Here is a 22,328-nt window from a genome sequence, read left to right as displayed (position 1 = left end):
ATCAAAGGGAAGAATAAGACTCCGAGAAATCATGAGCTTGTCCCTCCTGCCATTCTGTACTTACTGGTTGTCTTCTCAATAAGCTGCTCTGCAAAACTATAGATTCCTTAGCTGATCTAGAATTTTAAAATTCTTTTAAGAATTGTTTTTTTAAGATTTTATTTATTTATTTTTATAGAGAGGGGAAGGGAAGGAGAAAGAGAGGAAGAGAAACATCAATGTGTGGTTGCCCCTCCCATGCCCCCTATGGGGGCAGAGGGGACCCTGGCTCACAATCTAGGCTACCTGACTGGGAATTGAACCGGCAACCCCTTGGTTCACAGGCCAGCACTCAGTCCACTGGGCCACACCAGCCAGGGCAGAAGCTTAAAATTCTTAAGAGTCACATTTGCCTGGAACCCAGGCTAGGACACACAGGTTGAATAAATGAAGCAAACACAGGGAGTAGATATGCCCTGTTGTGATCCCAGCTTCTCCTGACATTGGCTTAGGAGCAAGTAGGGAACAAAGTAAATTATATATTGTTAGTTTCAGAAGGCGTTAACCAGTACCAAAGAAGAATTGGGATGATAACTGCCTGTATGGTTATTACCTGATCCCAAATTCAGAATTTTAGAGACCATATTTTATTTTCAGCATACTTAAGACCAGAAAGGTGATGAACTAAAACTCTGAAGAAATTGTTAAAGGCTCTTAAAACAATTCCATGAAATAATAATTAATGGAAAATTTATGAGTAAACTCAAAACCAGCATTTTTTTGTAAATATAAATGTGGTGACTCAACATACAAAGAATGTTTCAAAATATTCCAATGTTGGGGAAAAAAGTTGAAAGCTTAAAAAGCATTAAAAAAATTAGTAAAACATGAATTTTTTCTTATGAACTGTAAACCTCCTAGAAGAAAACATAGTCAGTAGACTCTGACATTGCTCTTAATAATATTATTTTGATATATCTCCTTGGGCAAGGGAAACAAAAGAAAAAATAAACAAATGGGACTATATCAAACTAAAAATTTTTTGCACAGCAAAGGAAACCAACAAAATGAAAAAACAGCCTATTGACTAGGAGAAAATATTTTCTAATGATACATTCAATAAGAGATTATTGTCCAAAATATATAAGGAACTCATACAATTTAACACCAAAAAAAAAACACCCTGATTTGATTAAAAAATGGACAAAGGACCTGAACAAGCATTTCTACAAAGAGAACATACAGATGGCCAATAGGCATATGAAAATATGCTAAACATCATTAATCATTTAGGAAGTGAAATAAAAGTTATGAGATATCTCACTGTTGTCAGAATGGTTATCGTCAATAAATCAACAAACAGGTGCTGGAGAGGCTGTGGAGAAAAGGGAAACCTCGTGCATTGTTGGTGGGAGTGAAGGTTGGTGCAGCCACTATGGAAAACAGTATGGAGGTGTCTTGAAAAAATTAAAAATAGAGCTACCTTATGACCCAGATGTGATTTCACTTCTGGGCATTTATCCAAAGAAATCTAAAACACTAATTCCAGAGATACATACGTCCCTATGTTCATTGCAGCGTTATTGACAGTAGTCAAGATATCAGAGCAACTTAAGTGTCCATTGACAGATAAAAGGATAAAGAAGATGTGGTACATATGTACAATGGAATATTCCTCAGTCATAAAAAATGAATTCTTACCATTTGGCAGTACCATTTGGTACTACACAGAGCAGACTTGGAGAGTATTTGCTAAGGGAAGTAAGTCAGAGAAAGACAAATACTTTATGATTTTACCTATATGTGGAGTCTAACAAAATAAACAAACAAAACAGAAACAAACTCATTGAGCCCTGGCTGGTGTGGCTGAGTGGACTGAGTGCCGGCCTGCAAACCAGTGGTTCAGTTCCCAGTCTCCCTTTCTTTCTCCCTCCCTTGCCCTCTCTCTAAAAATAAGTAAATAAAATCTTTAAAAAAAAAATAGAAACAAACTCATCGATTCAGAGAACAAGTTGATAATCCAGATGGGAGGAGGTGGGGAAGATGGTTGAAGAAGTGAAGGGATTAGAAGTAAATATTGCCAGTTATACAGTCATCGGGTAATTAAAGTACAGCATAGGGCATACAGTCAATAATATTGTAATAACTGTGCACGGTGCCGGATGGGTACCAGACTTCCCGGGGCAATCACTTTGTAAGGTATACAAATGTCTAATCATTATCTACACCTGAAACCATAATTGAGGGAAAAACATTTTTTAAATGAAAGTGTACCTCTAGACCATTGCAGATGTTGTGACAATGGATTTCCAGTGCCTGTAGGCCCTTGTAGTTTACTGAATGAATGTGTACCCTGATCCACTGATAAAAAAAAGGGGGGGAGGGGGGTGTACATTAGTGTTTTTAAATATATTTGTGGAATTCTAATAGATATGTGAGAGGAAAGATTTAATTAAATATTTTGAAATAAATATTAAATAAATAAATATTTTTGAGAAAAAAACAGAAAAAAGTGTAACAGATTTCTGTGATAAAACTTCCCAGCATCTTCAACATGTTAATATTAAGTGTTAATATTAACTTTAATACGCCAGTATGTGACTCTCAAGAGGGGCTGTGGTACAGAGCATTCGCCTGCCTCACATGGCCGCAGAGGCTTCCGTATTTTAGTGCTGTGGGTGCAGCTCTGAACTCGCTACAGTTGCTCGAACACGGGACGCACCCCAGCAGAAGTGACTTGGAAGAGGCAAGTTCACAATGAGAGTCAATCCAAATAACCAACCTGAAACACATCTTTGAAGTGCCATTTAAATGCATGTTAAATGAATTTCCATGGTCTGCATGTTGGTTGGTTTTGTAGCTGTCAGATCAGTATATAAATTCAGACAAGCCACTTGTATCAGAGTAAGGTTACAACCTAAATCAGAGAAATAAGCTCTAATGTAAGAAGCATCAACTTTTTAATAGAATGCATCTTTTAAATTTAAATGGTGCCCAATCTCGCTTTCCTGTGCGACATTTTATATTTTAGAGTGCAAGGGCAGAGCTGGAGAAGCTGCGGCTTCGAGAAAAGGGCAGTCAGGAGTCCGGGGACAGCACCTTGAAGGAGAGGGCCTCCATGGTGGCCCACTGCCTGGAGCACAGGGACGATAAACTCCGAAATCGAACCCGAAAGCATCGGAGTTTCAACTGTCTGGAGGACACAGAGGCGGAGGTCTGTCTTGGGCAGCAAAGGGGCCTTAAAGGCTTAAAGACGCTGGGGAAGACTGAGGACAGGAATGGCAAAGCTGCTTTGGACCCAGATAACAAGTTGCCTTCCAAGGTTATTGAAGAACTTAGTGTGGTTCTGCAACGGACAAGAACCCTTCCAAAAGAACTACAGGGTGAGCAAATCTTGCAGAAAGAGATAAAGTGAACTGCAAATTGTTTAAATGTGGAGTATGATGTTTGCAAATCAGAAACCAAACTGTATGATAATTTGTGGTTTGTGAGGTTTGTCTAGTTATATATATAAGCATTTAAAGAGCATTTTAAAATATGTATGTATATACACGATAAGTGTAAGATTAACTTTATTTTGGTTTGAACAAAGCTTGTACAGTTCAACTGTATTAACGTTATGTAAAAAAGCATTGGTTTACTCTGAGTGGCCAACTTTTCAAAGTAGTTGTCTGTTGAGTGATGTAATTTATGAGCAGAAGTATCAAACTGTACTGTATTGTATAAAATGCTGTTTAAATGAAGCCTATGAACATGTATGTAACACAGTTGCACTTTGAGAAACCTTGTATATTAAGTTATCATGTTTTTAGGTTTACATGGGGTCTACCTTAGGGAAAACAAAGAGAAGTAAGTTGAAAATGGGGGAGGATTTATTTCAGTGGCTGCCTATCTCACAATCCTGGGGTTTTAAGAAGAGACAAGACGTTAACAAATGTCTTGAAAACCAAGGAGGTCAGTAAAGATTTATTCTAGTTCACTGTTAAGAAAGTCCTTATTAATAAAATGTCTGGTGACCAAGTATTTCCTGAGCAAATATGGAGCCAACAAACACGTGTCCTGGCACTGGCCACTCGTACCTACGGGCGAGTGAACCAGCCACCGCACACACTCACTACACTTGAGGCCCTCGCAGGTGGCCGCCGAGGAGAGACTGACACGGCACCGAAGAGACTGCGCAGGGGCCGGCAGGGATGCCGTTTGCACTGAGGCTGTGCACAAGAGGTTTTTTTTTTTGAAGAGTTCCTTGCTTTTGTTTTGGTACGAACAGAGTTCATCTTCACAGGGTTTTGTTATTGTTGTGTTTTGTTATTGTTTTACATTGTGTGTCCATTTCTTGTTATTTTCAGTAAGTTTGTAATGTGTTTCTCTGTGCTGTCAGAATTAACTGGACGTATACCACCTAGGCAACATAGGGCCCTCCTGCGGCGGGAGACGGTTTGACCCTGCAGCAGCCGTCTCCTCCCTGTGCCTGATGAGCGATGACCAGGTGCTCTGTTCCACGTACAGTCAGCTACAGAGCTGGTGATTTTCCCAGGACAGACAGTACTCGTTGTAGTTCACAGTAGGGGGCAGCACTTTTCACCAATTTCTTTAGAATCGTATCAGAATTGAGTTTGAATTAAAAGTTATTTTATGTAGCTAAGCTTTATTCCTGAGATTTCTTTGTTTTTTTTTCCCCTCTATTTTTCAAATGTTGTACATACCAGAATTTGTATACAAAGACCCATTCTTTGGTCAGTCCAATTTGTTCACTATAAGATACTGATCACATATATTTGTTTGCCTTGTGTGATATGTATAGATGGGAATATTTTTTAAAGAAGAAAAAGCTGCAGGTCAGTTTATAAAATGGGTGGCACTACTGCGCAGCCTTTATGGTATTTAGAAAAAATCTGAGATAAGCTCTTATTCCTAATAAATGATAGTATTTATGTTATAAAGTAAGGAGACATATGAAAATTAATGTTGGACAATGGGAAAACTATCTGGAGTTTCTACCTGTCTTTACCTGAATATTTTTTAAACTTGAGCTTAAAATCTTATAGTCTCTGTTTCCCTCCTTTCCTGTACAATTCTCCATTTTCCAAGTGTAAGATAAGGGCTACTGATGATATCTCATATTTTGAGTAAAAATTAAAATTGTTTTACTAGTCCACCTGAATGTGACTGTCTGATATTTTCAGAGTTGAAGGTTGTTACTATGAAATAAATCAAATAGATTGTCTTTCCCTTTTTCCCTTTTTAAAAAATTGAATTTAATATATACTTATAACTAGTTATCATTTTTCTCAAGTACATCAATACAAATGTTGTTTTGTTTTCTAAATGATGAATATATGCGAACCTGACATAAACAGATCAATGGTATTCTGACTTTCATTTCTATAGCCCTGAAATTAATTACTCACATGGAACTGCCATGTAATCCAGCAATTCCACTTCTGCATATTTATCCAAAGAATATGTAAACACTAACTTGAAAAGATATATGGACCCCAGTGTTAATTACTGCATTATTTATAATAGCAGGATATAGAAACAACCTAAGTGTCCATGGATGGATGATATACATACCTACCTATATTTGAATGCTATTCAAATATAAAAAAAATAAAATAAAATCTTTCCATTTGCAACAGCATGGATGAATCTTAAGGATATTATCCTAAGTGAAATAAATCAGAGAAAGACAGATACCTTATGAAATCAGTTATATGAGGAATCCAGAAACCAACCAACCAGCCAAGCTCCTAGATACAGAGAATAGATTGGCAGTTCCCAGAAGCAAGGTTTGGGGGTCAGCAAAATGGGTGAAGGGGGTCAAAATGTACAAATTTCCTGTTATAAAATAAATAAATTATGGGATGTAGTGTACAGCATGGTGACTATACTTAATAACACTGTGTTGCATATTTGAAAGTGCTATGAGTACTTTTTAAATGTCATTGCAAGAAAATAAATTTTTGTGACTATTCATAGAGGTAGATGTTAACTAGACTTATTGTGACAATTATTTTGCAATATATACAAATATCACATCATTATGTTGTACACCTGAAACTAACAAAATATGTCACATATCAATGAAAAAAAAACAAAACAAAAAGGTAAATAAAAATAATCTTCCCCACAACCTCAACTCAGCTCAGTTCCTGGTCAGATCAGTGCTATCAGCCTCTTCTCTGCCAAAAGAAAAAAAGGTGCATCCTCTCGAGAGGAAGATACTATTATCTAGAGTTTCAACAATTTTTTTGACTGTTTGGCACTTTTTAAAAAGTATTTAAAGAGACAGGACCCTGTGAACAACAAAACCAAGGGAAAAAAATATAACATGAAAGGGATCTACAAATGAACACAATATTAGAATTACCAAACAAGGACCCAGTGACGGCTATGATTAATATCATCAAGGAAAAAAATAGGGAAAAGAGAAAACACAAGAAAAGTTGGATACTTTTGCCAAAATATTGGAGTCTAAAAAATGAAATGGGAATTCTAAAGTTGAAAAATAAATTAAAGGTAAAAATAAATGGGTCTAAAAATAATTGATATTTATCAAAGTAGATTCCTGAATTGGAATAGAGGTTAATATTATGTGCAGTAAGTATATATCTTCAACCAAACACACAGAAAAACAAATGGAAGCTACAGAAGAAAGAGAATGTTGTACACTGTGAAAAAAATCTGAAATGCCTGTGATTGGATATCCAGAAGGAGAGGGACAACGCACAGTGAGGATGATGGGTCTTTCCAAACGGCCAGGAGATGCCGACTAGGGGATACAGAACGCGATCCAAATTCTAAGCACGGTAAATACAGACGAAGAGGAATGCACATAGTAACATCAGAGGAAAGCAACAGGAAAGAAGGAACTTTTAAAATCAGGAAATACGAAAACACTAAATTTACAGTAGTAACAATACAATAATACTGGCCTCTCACCATAAAGGAGAAACAAAGGTGGTAGAGATCAGGCCAATTATAGCAGTATAATTACCTCAAATACAAAACGCCTAAAAATTTCAATTAAAAGCAAACAGCAACAATGAGTCTTTGCTACTTTTAAAGACTCATTCACTATAACGACACATGTTGAAAGCAAAAAGTTAAGGGAAAGGTATACTGTGGAGACACTTACCTAAAGACGGCTGGTTTCCCAATATGAATATAAAACAAACGATTTGAAGGCAGGAACCACTGTATCAGATAAAGAGGCATTTCTTATAAAAGGAAGATGTTAATGAATAAGATCCTTTTCTCTCTCATACAATTGTAATTCAAATTTCAATGACAAGGGAGGATCCAACTCACCCAGTAAAGAAGATGTCATCTGAACAGGTAAGAGTTCAGTGCACCCCTATTGCATGGAACTGGGACGTGGTTGAAGTCATTGCATTAAACCTGTAAGTTTTCTGCCAGCTAAACCTCTTCCTTTTGATGCTTGCTCTGACAGATAGAGCCTAGTTGGTCCAAGTCATAAGCCAGGATAAGAGATTATTGCAATGATAAAGAGTCACTGCATTGTTAACTTCTCCACTGACGGAAAACGTCTTAAACGCCATTTCTAACAGTTGTGCGAGATCTAACTAGGGACTCCACCTGTACAAATATGGAATAGTTAAGCTAGTCAACTCTCTTTTGAAGAAAAGTTTTGCCTCTTTACAACTATTGAGATCATTTGTGCATTGAAATAAACACATTGGTGGTCGATGCCCTCTCCTTCCTGGACACTGTACTAGTGTCGTTCATTGCCTTTAGAGGCTAAAGAGAAGTGATTTCCCACTCCAGACAACGAAACATCCCCATTTCAAAGATGAAAAGGACTGGCTGCAACACTGAGAGCTATCAGCCATCACCAAAATCAGGAACCTGTATCTCACTGCTGTTGAATTCCTTTTACTTTCCAAATCCCAGTAACATAAGGCAACATATTCTTGAACAGTCCATCTGGACTTGATTCTAAATGTTGGGTCCATTTCCAGGTTCCTCATAGCTCCCATAGGGGTGTGTCCTTGGCTACTGCGTTTGGAAGTGCTGACTACAGCCCAGATCAAACTCTGCAGGTGGTGGGCTCTGGCTCCAAAGCAGCGGTAGGTACCTCCACACTTTCTACAAGTAGTTACCCAGTGAAAGAACACATTCATCTATTTTATATTGAAAACCGTTTAGAAGCTGTTTGAAGTAATCAATATGCTCTAGTAAGTTTGTATTAATCCTAACATTTTTTTCATCATTTTCTGCCCCTCCACCCTATTACCTAATAATGAGCAGAAGTCTTAATCCTTTAGTAAGATACATTTTTTCCCTGGCAGATGAAGCTAACTAATCATTGCTTCCAAGAAATTTGTCTGGCTTGTGTTTTCATTGATGTATTATTCTGATGATACACCAATTCTTGTCTCTCCATGAAATAAAATGATAAAGTTACAGAAGTAACTGAAATAGAATGGCTTAGTCAGTAGTATTCCAACTGTATAGTTACCCACTTGAATAAGGAAATTAGAGATCTAACTAATATTTAAGAACAAATTAGAAATTACACATTTAACATGATGGAACAGGTTTCTAGAGATGTGGCGATTATCTGCATGATTTCACAAAACATAATGACCTATTTTTATCTCATGCAGAATGGTGTGCACACTTAGGCAAAGAATGCTGCACACACATTCCAGATAAACCAGATCTTATCTAGAATTTTATAATGGTATTATGAAATTTCCAAAATGAGTCTTCTTTATAGGATTTTAGTGAAATAACAGTCTAACAGTGACAGATGTACACACATCTATGGAGGGATTCAACCACTTCTTAAAAATATCTTAAATGTGCTCTTATACAACCGATACAATTCAAATACTTAACTACTTAAATAATTTCTGTGAGTTGACTGTTCAAATGACAAATCAACACCAGAAGTTTCTGCATATTTTAAAAGAGCTGATCTGCTAAGGAGTTAAAGTCATTAAACTTGAATAATAAATTCCTGGCAATAAACAGTTTTAATTGCTACTGCAAAACAAACTCCTGGCCTCATCTATGGCCAACAATCATTGTAAAATGCCCTGGAAGTGGCCCTCCAGGCCCTGAGGGAGTTCCCTTCCCTGCCTCTGAATGAAGGGCTTAATAAGTATTTCTTGGATGGCTGCGTGGATCTGAGCAGTCAGCAGCCTACACTTAGTAACAATTATTTCCAAATTTTGATAAATCTGTATCTGAGAGTTTGTGGTAATGGTATAACAGTTTTTGTTTGGTGTTATTTTGTATAGTCATTGATTTATTTTGCCTTTTTTGTTTGTTTTTGTTACTGGTATCTAAATGTAAAATTGGGACAGACTCCTTTTTTTTCTGTATAGACAAAATTTTACCCTGGAAGTCCAGGTCTGGTCTCCCTCAATTCTGATTAAAGTTCATTTCTTTTATTTCTTTGTTTTTACATTTACTTTTATTGTTCAAATACATTTGTCTCCATTTTCCTGCCACCACTTTCCCCTCCCTCCCTCAATCCCCCACTCTGGCTCTGTCCATGTGTCCTTTGTACATGTTCCCTGACTTGACCTTTCCCCTTTTTTTCCCCGTTACCCACCTCCCTCTTTCCCTCTCGTTACTGTTGAGGTTTTTTTTTTTTCTTTCAATGTTGCTAGTTATATTTTTCTTGCTTGTTTGTTTAAAATTCATTTTTGATTGTGGTTTCTGAGAGGCATATCGTTATAATTTCTCCACTGTTCTTCCCAAATCATGAGATTGGAATTTATGTAATTTCCTTTAGTAAGGAACACTAGAAACCTGCAAGCTTCAGAGCAAAAATTCTGTTACTTTCTCTATGTAACAATTATAGTAAAAGAAAAAAAAAATCCTGACACTGTATTAATGTTGCTGTTTTCTGTTTTTACAATAAAAAGCAGTAACATTATCAAATGTCAATGGTTTATATTCATAAAATATTTTCTGGGCTACTCCTCTCTGTTATAGACAAAGAGAATTGGGAGATACAAAAAAGTTAGTGCTGTGATGTTCCTGAGGATTAAAACCCAACGATTTTAGTAAGTCAAAACCTACACATTTCAATAGCTATAATGATGATGCATTTTAGTGGTTAAAGTAATAAATTGAGCATTTACAATGTACAAGGCATTAGTAAAACATGTAACTTGAAGGGATATTTCAAGTAAAAAACAAGAGATGATTTATTTAAAACATAGCATTTGGCTTGTCACATTCCCAAACAGTTAACCAGCATGAGTTCCCTTCTCATTCTGTTGTTCTTCACTGTCCTTCCATTTAAATATTTACCATGTTCCTACTATATAGCTGGCATTAAACCAGTTAGCCACGTCACAGGCGGATCTAAATTTGTAAGCTAATCTGCTAGGTGAGAACAAGCATGCGACCATGGTAGATCCAATGCAGAGATCTTGCAGTTCTCTGAAGTTTGATGGGAGTTGCCTAATTTTCCACTCATTCTCCAAGTAAACACAGCCTCCCTTTAAATAAATTATTTTTACTTTAAAAACTCTTCAATTTTTACTCAACTGTTTGAAAGATGCATAAGTATTTTATAAGTGTATAATTTGAAATATTTTAAGCAGAAAATTATATATTTTCTTTTAAAAAATTTTAATTGTATTTTTTACTTTTTCTCTCTTTTTTTTTTTTGTATTTTTCAAATACATTTGTCTCCATTTTCCTGCAACCACTTTCCTCTGCTCTGCCCACCCTAACCTCCCACCCCCAATCCTTCCCCTCTTTGGCTTTTTTACATTATCTTTTAATCCCCTTGTACCCCCTCCCCCCAGTAATCACCACACTGTTGTCCTTGTCCACAAGTCCTGTTTCCTTTTTGCCCAGTCCCCCACTCCCTAACCAGCCCCACTAGCTGTTATCCTGCTTTCCATCTATGAGTCTGTCCCCATTTTCCTTGTTAGTCCAATTCATTAGATTCTACGTACAAGTGAAATCATATGGTATTTATCTTTCTCTGACTGGCTTATTTCACTTAGCGTAATGTTCTCCAAGTCTATCCATACTGTTGCAAAGGGTAAAATTTTCTCCTTTTTATGGCCAAGTAGTATTCCATTGTGTAAATATTCCATAGTTGTTTCATCTACTCATCTATTGATGGACACTTGATCTGCTTCCATATCTTGGTGATTGTAAATAACACTGCAGTGAACATAGTGGTGTTTATGTTCTTTTGAATTAGTATTTTGGGTTGCTTCAAATATAGTCCCAGAAGTGGGATCAGTAGCTCAAAAGGCAAATCCATTTTTTATTTTTTGAGGTACCTCCATACCTCTTTCCACAGTGGCTCTACCAGTCTGCATTCCCACCAACAGTGCAAAAGGGTTCCCCTTTCTCCTCATCCTCGTTAGCACTTGTTGTTTGTTGATTTTAACCAGAAAAACATTATTAATGTCTTTGGAAAAGAGAAGCCCAGCAGTTGAATATATGGTAATTCCTTTTTACTTAGTCAATCACTTTAAGAAATGTGCAGAATTATAGTGGAAAAACATCTTAAGAGTTAATAAAGACTAACTGGAACTTTAAGCAAGCAGTCAATGTGGAGGGTTTATGGGAAGAACTAGGGCTTATGGAAGCTCTTGCACTTTAAGTAATCATGGAAACCCTACATGCAAGAACTCTATAGGGAGAGCTCTATGTTCATCATAAAGCTCTGTGGTTCTTTCTTTCCCTTCCTGTTTCTTCCTTTTCTATAAATACCCCACTATCTATGCACAGAGGCCAGAGTGTACACGTCATTTGCCATGTCTACATGCACGGGGTTGCAACCCTTTTTCACGAATAAATCCTTTTTTGTGATAAAACACCTAGTTGGTATTCATATTCAGTTCACAGAGTAGTTAAGAGTGTTCTGAGCATCAGTTTCCAATATGTGTGTGAGGAGAAAGAGGTGCCCATCATGCAGTTCTCAGACACCAGCTGGGTGGTCCACAAATCAGCTCAGTTCTGACATTGTTTATCCATAGATAACAGATAGCATCGGATCCCCACGATGGGGGATCAGGCCCACAAGACTGCCCCAGCCCCCAGTTCAGATCACCTGTGTTCCTGATGGACCAGCTATAGAGAGAAGGTTCCATCAACCCCCTTCCTTGGGCTTAATTTGCTAGAGCAGTTCACAAAACTCAGAGAAACATATTCTGTACTAGATTACCCATTTATTATAACAGGTTCTAACTGAGGAATAGCCAGATGTAAGAGATGCATCAGGCACGGTATGGGGAGAGCAGGAACTCCCCTGTTCTCTCTGTGGGCCATTTTCGCCCACACGTCTGCACATCAAACCATGTGTACCCACCCAGAAGCTCTCCTTTTGGGTTTTATGGAGGCTTCATTACATAGCCATGATTGGTTCAATCATTGGCTATTGGTGACTGAACTGCATCTCCAGCCTCTCTCCCTCCCCTCGGATGGGAGAGACCCAACTCTCTAATCCTATGGTTGGTTCCACTACCAAGCAGCCCCCATCCTTAGGTGCTTTCCAAAAGTTCCCTCTTGGAAAACAAAAATAATATGACAAAAGATACCTTAATCACTCTTCAGAGGAAATTCCAATGGTTTTAGGAGCTTTGTGCCAGGAAGAGGGACAAAGACCAAATTTTATATATCTCACAGCAGTTGTCTTGGGTGCGGACAGAGATTGAGTGGGATGATAATGGAGTGACTTTCTGGAGTGAATGGATGGTAACATTCTGTATCTTGACAGGTTTGGGCTACCGAGGCGTATGTGTTTATCAATACTCAGGGAATGCACATGAAAGTATGTTTTTTTCATTTTATGTAATTTTATACAAGAACTGTGCACTAAAGTATGTGAGGAAGTTGTTGAGATGTTTGCAATTTAAAAGAGTAGAGAATAAGATGAATTCATGGATGAATAGAGAGAGGGACAGGTAGTATGATTGAGCAAGCATAGTAAAAGTTAATAGTCGAAATCAGGTGAGGGATTTAGGGGTATTCACTATAAAAAGTTTTTCAAAGTTTTATTATGTTTAAATGGAATGTTTGCACAATAAAGTATTAGAAAGGGAAAAAATACATTAAGGGTGCATGTAATTTATTCACTTTGTCTAGCATTTTTGATGTTAATAAAAGTGTTAAGGACTGAATTAAATTGTATTTAATTTCATTGCTGCATTTTCATATGTATCTAATGTTCATAATAGTGAATGCTGTTTCCTGCATATGTTCCTTTTAGAACTCAATTAACTGATTTGTCCATTGTTACAGACTACATTAACACCAAAAACTTAAATTAGTGTTTGCTCTTTATGAGTAAGTTCAATAACTTGCTTTCATTCCAACTTCCTTTCCAGTATGTTCTAATTAAAAACTAGTAATGTTTGTGTTTCCTGGCAATTATATTTTTATATTCATATTCAAATTATTGCATTACTGAAATGTATATTTTTTGTAATGTCAGATTTTATTGTTATTTCTATTTAAGTGTTTAATGAGTAGTTGGATGTTCAATATTTAACTTTTTTAAAAAAATTCATAATTTAAACTTTAACATGCCATATTTTTTCACGTACAAACTATTTTACTAAGTAGCACTAGGGTAGTGGTCCAGTAAATACTTAGACTAATTGAAGGTTTCATAAGAGTATATAAAAACTGTCTGAATTTATTCTTCAAAAATCTTTATTCATATATAACATATAGATTGACCAGGATACACTCACTTGGTTTTTACTAGTCATATATCACATGCAGTATTTGAAATTCCTGAAGAAAAGAAGACAGTTTTACAATGTGGAAGAGCTAGTAGTCAATCTCATTGTATTATATTGTAGTTCACACTTGACCAGTTAATAGATTTATAAATATATGCTAACTTTACTAATTTTAATGAAATAAACTCTTAGAAAAGGAAACTGTTTAAAAGATTTCTAGAAGAGTAGGCACGGAAGAAGGAAAATGGGAAAGATGAACTGCAGAATGAAAGTAATTACTAAACTCTAAACATAAGAGAAAATGACAAAACCAACTTCCCTTCCTGACCACAGAACTAGAGCACTTCACAGCCTCATTTTCCAATAGAGACAGTCCTCTAAAGTGATCTGACCAAAAGTCACATAAAACTGTGGTTATCAAGAAGACTATTTGAAATTACACCCACTGCCATCAAGGATGAGCTCGGCCTTAAAGGAGTTACATGTACTGAGATAGTAACTAATGAAACCGTGAAGCCTTCACGAGAGCAAGACTTTCTGAACATGGAGAAAATGAAAAGAAATCTCTGCAATTTTTTTAAAGGGAATATTAAAGTCATTTGATACTTATTGTACTTTACAAAATCTTACTAACATAAATAATACATGTTTAGAAGTCTTTTTTTGAGTGGAAAGATAAAAAACAAAGAATTGAATGAAGACTTGTTCTTTCTGCAGTAAAGGGCTGGAGTAGCACATGAAAAACAAACATAAATGCATTTAATTGCAAAAAAAAAATGCTAGAAGATTTAAACAAACAAGTGACTTGTGGAAGGTATAATATTTAATTAATTAGCTAAAAATTCCCATATTTCAGTTCTGTCCCAATTATGGTATTTTCTAGATGTCACATCAGTAATTGAAATACACAAAGGATTATTTTTCTGTGATCCTCTGAAGAAAAGTATGGGAAGAAAACACATTTTCAATAAGTCTTTAGTAAAATCAATGCTTTCTTGAAACACCTATTTAAGTGTAACTGCTTATGGAGCAGCCTCTTTGATTAGAATAAAGAGGGAATTCCAGGATGAGAAATTTACTCCATCCCATTCGGAGACAAGTTTTTGCAGCAAAATGTGTTGTCCTAGGTTAATGTGTTTCAGCTGCGAATGCCCACCTTTTATGAGGGACTACTGCAGGTACCTTCACATTAATTTTGTTTTAACTGGCTAAACCTAAAAGAGAAAATTTCTGACAAACATTACTAGCCATGAGTTTGCAGTGACAGAGTTTTGACTTTCTGATTCCGCACACCACCTAGAGCTTGGAAGCAGATAACTCCACGACAGAACGTACGTGAACACAGTTCGTCCTGAAGTACACCAATGTCTCATCACTCCCTAGAACCAAGTGTGACAGGTTCCTTTCCAGGCATGGAAGACAGGTGTCCAGTCATCTGCTCTTAGGCTCTCATGAAGCACACACTGAATAAAGCTGTGTTAAAAAGTAAATGAATAAATGAGTTAACCCACGACTAACCTACAGTTTCAAGTACAATCCAAAAATGCTATTATCTCCTCTCCATTAACTTTGTCTTAAAAATGCATAATTAATCCTGAGAAGAGCAATGTAACTGTGAAAAAAATTTTGAAGATAAACTCTAGAATAAGGCAAGATATTTATTTACATATCTATGTGAACTCAAATGAAATGTCAAGCATCATATTCCATGGTAAGTGGCTTCTTATAGACTCTTCACTGAAAAGCATTCCTTTCCCCTTCAACTCCCTTCCATGGACATTTCTAAAACTCCTGACAGATCCTAGGTTATGCATTCGTCTCACACACACTACCTCTTCATTTCGATTAATGCTGAGTAGCAATCTGTGACAGGTCTAAGCTTTGAAAAGCTATTTAATCTTCAAACAAACTATTTCTAAACAGCTGGATGCTGAGATCCTGAAATGGGCCAGGTGTACTTAGAACAATTTCGGGAAGCCCGTAGCAATTAGCTACTCCTGAAGAAAAGGGCCTCCGCACAAGGCACAAGCACGGCCTGTCCTCAGACACCGGCGGCAGGCACGGTCCGTGAGGCCAGGGCTCCTCAGGAAGCCGGCTTCCAGAACAGAGGCCGCAGTTTTGCCAACTGCTCCCACGTTCTTCAGAAAGGACTTTCTCCAGGGGATTTAACTTTCATAAAGAATGATGAAACACATTGTTTTTGGAAAAGCAAATATGTTCATTACATAGGAAGAGTCAGGGAAACATGTTTAATATTAATTAAACTGAAGTAAGATTAATTTAGCACTATTAAAAACACACTGGTGACTACGGTTAATAATACTGTATTGAATATTTGAAAGTTGCTCAGAGAGTATATCCTAACAGTCCTCATCACAGGAAAAAATAAATTTATAACTACGTTTCATTAGAGATGTTATCTAGACTTATTGTGGTGAACATTTTGCAATATATATAAATATTGAATCATTCTACTCCACACCTGAAATTAATATAATGTTATATGTCAACTATAATTTGATTTAAAAAAATTTTAAAAAGAAAGGAAAAAAAATAACAAGTGGGGCTGCATCAAACTAAAAAGCTTCTGCATGGTAAAGAAACCACCAACAAAATGAAAAGGGAGCCCACCACATGGGAGGACATATTTGCCAATGATACGCCTGACAAGGGGATATCACCCAAATATATAAATAACCCGTGCAACTCAACACCAGGAGGACAAACAACCCAATTAAAAATGGGCAAAGAACCAGAATAAACACTTCTCCAAGGTGACATACGGATGGCTCATAGACATCTGAAAAGAGATTCAACGTCACCAATCATCAGAGAAATGCAAATTGAAACCACAATGAGTTATCTCACACCTGTCAGAATAGCTCTCATCAATAAATCAACAAACAAGTGCTGGCGAGGATGTGGAGGAAAGGGAACCCTCATACAGTGTTGGTGGGAATGAATGCAGTATAGAGTTTCCTAAAAAAATTAAAAATGAAACTGCCTTCGGACCCAGTGGTCCCACTTCTGGGAATCTTCATGGATCCTAAGAATCCTGAAACACTTAATCAGAAAGTATATATGCACTCTGATATTCATAGCATTATTTACAATAGCCAAAGTCTGGAAACAGCCCAAGTGCCCATCAGTAGATAAGTGGATAAAAAAGCTGTGGTACATTTACACAATGAAATTCTGCAAGGCTGTAAGAAAAGAAGGAACTCTTACCCTTTGCAACGGCATGGATGGATCTGGAGAATGTTTTGCTAAGCAAAATAAGCCATTCAGAGAAAGACAAATACCATATATTCTCACTCATATTTGGAGTCTAATGAACTAAATAAACCCAGAGACATAGATACATGGAACAGACTGAAGAGATCTCAGAGGGGAGGAGGGAGGGGAAGACAGGGAGCGATTAGCCGAAGAACCTATATGTATATATGCATGGCCCACAGACACAGACAACAACAAGATCGGGGGAAGGTGGGGCCGTGTGGAGGTGGTTAAGGGGGGTCATCTGTAACAGTGTCAACGATAAAAAAATTAATTAGAAACTTTTAAAAATAATAAGTAAAAACCCATAATATGCAAACAATCAAAAATCTTTTAAGAGAGGTCGTAAAATTGTGATTTCTTAGGCATAGTTCCCACTGGGCATCATGCCCATGTGCCCAGGTAAATATTTTTGCAAAATGCAAGTTGATTAACTAGTGTACTGTTTATTCTGTTTAAAAAGAGTGAGACAATACAAGAACTGGCCACAGGTCAAATGTGTTGAATATAAAAGATGTTCACTAGGGTAAATTAAACTTCTAATTTCAGACCCTAAAGTTAAGCAGGTGATAACAAGCGTGGCCTTGCGGTTTGTCCCCGTAGTACATTGTTCATTTTGCATGATTTTCAGTGTTTGGAGAAACAAAGAGGTGGCTCACAGGAACTGCAATGAATTTGAGATAGAACTAATCTCTGAGAAATGAATTATGAAATTAAAACATAATGGGCCAGGGAAGAGATAAAGTAAGATCTCTTACGGGGACAAAGAATCATTCACAGAAGCTGGTTTGAGTAACTAACTGAACGAGGCCGCCTTTAGGCGGTTGTGATTAGTGACAGGCAAAATAGATAGTTTTCGTTCTCAAGAAACTTACTGCTAAATTGAGAAGAGTTGCATTAAATAATACTACCCAATGAATATATATTATTTACATACTCTGATAAATGTTTTGAAGAAAGCGTATAGAAAGCTTTCACAGAGAAACCATATTTTCTTGGGCAATTTTCATCCTCTGTAAATGACACTAGAAGAATCATGAGCAATTTAGTTAGCCTGAGGAAAAATTGGGCAAAGAATTGTTCCAGGCAGAGAGTGACACATTGATCTCAGAGGTAAGAAACAGTTCCAGCATTCAGATAGTACCATTCAATTGCTTTATTTTCTTTTTTTTTCAATTTTATACTTTTATCAGTAAAAACTTTGTGAGCATGTAGTGCCAATAGCTAGCTAACTCGTCTCTCTCTCTCTAGTTTATTTATTATATACATTTATTATTTACATTATAAAACATATTTTGTTTCAGCAAAAATAGGCATTAATAAAGGATGAGATAAAATATGAGTTTAGGGCCCTAGTGTTTTCATATAGCAATATATTAGCTGGCACAACCCAAAGATTAATGCATCTTGAAAGGAAAGTTATTGCATTAGAGAATCTGAAAGATCAATGAAGTATAGTAAACAATGACGGCAGGATAAAGCTGAGGGACAGGTAGGCAGCAGCTAGATCATGCAGGGTCCTGACATGCCCAATTAAAGCTTTCACATTTTTTCTCTGGTTCAGTTTGTCAATAACGAAAGATTTAGAGCAAGCCATTCCAGAATGTATTGAAGCTACTAGGTAGAGAATGAATTGGATGGGGATGAGAGTAAAATAAAAGAATATTATGAAAATTTAGGGAAAAAATGACACAGACTTGGATTAGGTTGATAGGTAGAAAAATTTAATGTGATTAGAGATATATTTTATAGAGAGATTTGTCTGGCCTTAATTGTGAATAAAAGTGTATCATCTAGCTAACAAAGAATATGTGAGTCAAACTAAGGAGTAGACTATGATACAACAGAAATAGAGGAAAGGCCAAGGACAACACCTGGCCCAAAAACAAACTCCCGTTTTGGAAATGGATGCTTTCATTGTATGATATATTTAAGATACAGCTATATCTATATTTAGATATTTATATCTATACCTATGCCTAGATATAGATACAGATATAATAGATTAAGATATATATTTATATCTATTATCTATAGCTATCTAGCATTATCCCCAATGTGTATTCACTGAATAACCTCAGATTCAACTTTGCTTTCACATGTTATATGTATGAGAGAGAGAGACACAGCGTTGTCCAGAAGGATCCACTGTTTGATTACTTTTGCACTCAGAGTTCTCAATGCCATCTTTACTGTAACATACATATATTCCAACATAGTCTGTGTAAAAGGGAAGGACAGAAGACGAGAAGCATCTTCTGATTGTACACCAGGAATAGACTTGGGCTTCTTGATCCTTTTGGTTCTATAGCTTACCAATTGCTTGGCTTTTGCAAATTTATTTGATCTCTGTGCTTCCATTTTCTCATCTGAAGAATGCTGATACCAATAGGATCACTTGAGACAATATACATAAAAGGCATTGTATTATTTGCTTAGTAAACATTAATTATTATTATTATCTAAGCCTTGAGACGGGTAAAACCTGTCCTAAGGCATGAGAGAATGAGCGGTGTTCATCTGAGGATAGAGAGAAAAGAGTATCCACAAGAAAAATGGATTTCAGTTTTGCCAAGGGGAAAAAACAGTCAATGATTGCTGAGGAGTAAAGGAATTGATATAGAATTAAGGTATCTGATAGCACAGTAGAAAGTTCACTGAGGAAGTGAGCTGTAGGAGAAAGTACAAACATAATATTGGTTCACCGCAGGAGGTCTACATTGAAGAGACTAGACAACTATCGTGGTCTATAATGTGGCTTATGACCAAAGCTTCGTGGATGAAAAACTGACTCGCTTTAGTTTAGCCACTAGAATGAGATTAGGTTTATCAAGTGTAAGCTATGGCAGAAGAGACTGTACCTTCTCAGAAATCTTAGACTTTCTTCAATGGGATGCATCATGCGCCCTTGTAAAATCCTGCATTGATTGTTCAGGAACTGAGGGGCTGTTTCTGGCTGGAGGGCGCTTGTCCAGAGCCCGCAGGGGAAGAGCTAAAGGTCCTGTGTCTGCCTGCTGATGTGGGGGACAGATGTCCCGGTGGGAGGAAACATAGTCCAGAGGAGAGGAAGACAAGCACCGGCAAGTCAGAGACGTGGGCTCCTGAATGATCTGCCCCGTGACGATTCAGTTAAGAATGAAAACTAAATAGATTTCAATATTTAATAGATGCATTCACTTGTCAACCTGGTCTGGACATATTTTGTTCACATATACCTGTGTAATGAAGTCTTCTTGACCTAATGAGATGGTCCACTCCCTGCCTTGCTGTCACTCGACCTAGGTGTTTGCTGAACTTCATGAACTAGTTCTGCCTTGGCCTGGACAGGAAGAGAAAGAGAAACTTAAACGTCTTGGTTTTCTTGGTCTGTGCTATTGTGGGTAGTGAGTGTTTATTCTTGTCGGCCAGGCCTGTGGTTAGTTTCTCTGCTGTTGTTACCTTTGGGGGTAATAGCCTCTCCTTTTGCACAAAAATTTGAAAGAAATCCTTTCTGTGGTCTCCATGAGAATGTTTTCTAACATCCACACAGGCCTTCTCTACTCACCAAGGTTTAGAAGAGAACAGTGGTCAGGAATGCCCTGGCCCTTCAACGGCTAGAATGAACGTCAGTGGAGGCATACCCCCAGCTTACAGTGAGCTGATTGATGATTCCCTCCCTTCCTTCAGAGAGGGCACAGAGTAGAACTGAAGAGAGGAATTTCAGGAGTGAGACAGCCTGAGATTTTAGTCCAGGTCTTACATTTACTAGCAGTGGAACCTGGAACAAGCTTCTCAACAGTTCACGTCTCAATTCCCTTGCCTATACATGGCTCTGACAAGTGTCCCCCTCTTCTAGCTTCTAAGTTTTCTGTCTCTGCATTATTACTGTCGCTGACATATACACATCCTGTAAGAGCTTCCATATTAATTTTTGCAAAACAATAGAGAAAAAAAAGGCAAGCTCTCTTTTGATCCTATATACTCCGCTGTCTATATCCCCATATCCCACTAGCAGATCATCTTAACAGATCCTTCTTATAGTGTCCTGTCTCCTCCCTTTCTCTCTTGAACTTTCTCTAATGAGATTTTCCTCCCTATGAATTGCTTCTCCCCGAGAAAACCTCCTTCTAGTCAAGATTATAAATGACCTCCACTTTGCTGAAAACTTTGTTCCTCATTCTTCAGATAACTCAATCAGTGACCTTTGACAAAGTGGCTCACCTTTCCTTATCTTCTTTCACTTGGTAAACAGAACACTGTATTCTAAATGAACGTACACAGTAACCTCACAGTGTTGATGTGCTCCGCCCTCTAACCTCTTCTCTACTATATTGGCACTCATTTCATCTGGTATCATGGTCTTAAATATCATGCATTCCTTAATTGCTCCAAATTTGTATCTCGCACAATATTCTTTCTCCTTATTGTAATTTTGTAAAATGGTTTCTGTTACTTCCAAATCCAAAGTCCAACTACAGTTGCCTAAAGAGCCTTCAGAGAATGTTGTTCCTTGTATCTGGACTGCAGTTGCTATATAGCGAGACACAGGCAGGACACTTTTCAACAAAGTCTCTGGTTAAAACATGTACGTGAAATATGGGAAAAATGTAATTCTCTAAATTTTGCTTTAGTTTTTTTCATCTTATCAAGAATTAGTTGATCAGATTAGTCATTTCATTGAATACAGAGACCAAAACTTGAAGGGGCATCAGGGGCCCACCGTCGGCCTAATGGGGCTGTTTAATCATGACCATGACTCGACTGCAAAATCGGGAAGGGAAGGTGTCAGCACAGGACCGTCCATCAAAACATTTTAGAGAGAAGGATGCACTGAAGACAACATGTTTATTGATTTAATAAGTGAGTGGCCAATGGACTCTTGATCACAGGGAGCCATTAGCAGGAGATCGACAAATGAGACATTAAACAGACATCTACAGAGCCATATTTAAAAGGTGTTCTTGAAGTTTTTTTTTCCCTCAGCAAGATAAACGTTCTCATTTTATCTGAAGCCATCTATTCACGCATCTAAGGGACAGAACAAGTATTGGAAGTGGAAGAAAGACATTATGAAGTATGCGAGAGCCAAGAATGATATAAAATAGCTATAAATGCCTAATCTTTTGAGTATATAAATGCAAAAGAACAAGGTACATTGGAACAGACTCATAATTATTTTAAGTCCCTTAGGGTTCATGCCCTGCACATTAGTTATGTTATAATTGAACTGCTGAGAAACAAATGAAAATTTTAATGATCTCTGTTTAGAAGTAACCTTAGTTCTTTATCATTGTCTAATCAGCACTTACTGATCCACTCTCTAGGTCCTCTGATTTTATATAATTAACCCACATGCAAAAGAGCCTTGTAAATGTTTTATTTTCATATGCTGCA

General features: G+C 37.1%; 1 protein-coding gene across 1 annotated transcript in view; it reads left to right on the top strand.

Moving 5' to 3' along the window:
- Positions 1-5,151, top strand: part of ARAP2 (ArfGAP with RhoGAP domain, ankyrin repeat and PH domain 2) — a 142,850-nt gene extending 137,699 nt beyond the window's left edge. The window contains exon 32 of the mRNA XM_054582025.1: positions 3,011-5,151. Coding sequence (XP_054438000.1) covers positions 3,011-3,394 — 384 coding nt within the window. The 3' untranslated portion in view covers positions 3,395-5,151. The remainder of the gene's footprint in view (positions 1-3,010) is intronic.
- The last annotated feature ends 17,177 nt before the right edge of the window (positions 5,152-22,328 follow it).

This window comes from Pteronotus mesoamericanus, unplaced genomic scaffold (genome assembly GCF_021234165.1).
Source record: "Pteronotus mesoamericanus isolate MK-2021 breed Mesoamerican mustached bat unplaced genomic scaffold, CSHL_Meso_final contig_68, whole genome shotgun sequence".
Lineage (NCBI taxonomy): Eukaryota > Metazoa > Chordata > Mammalia > Chiroptera > Mormoopidae > Pteronotus > Pteronotus mesoamericanus.
This window is presented reverse-complemented; position numbering and strand designations above follow the sequence as displayed.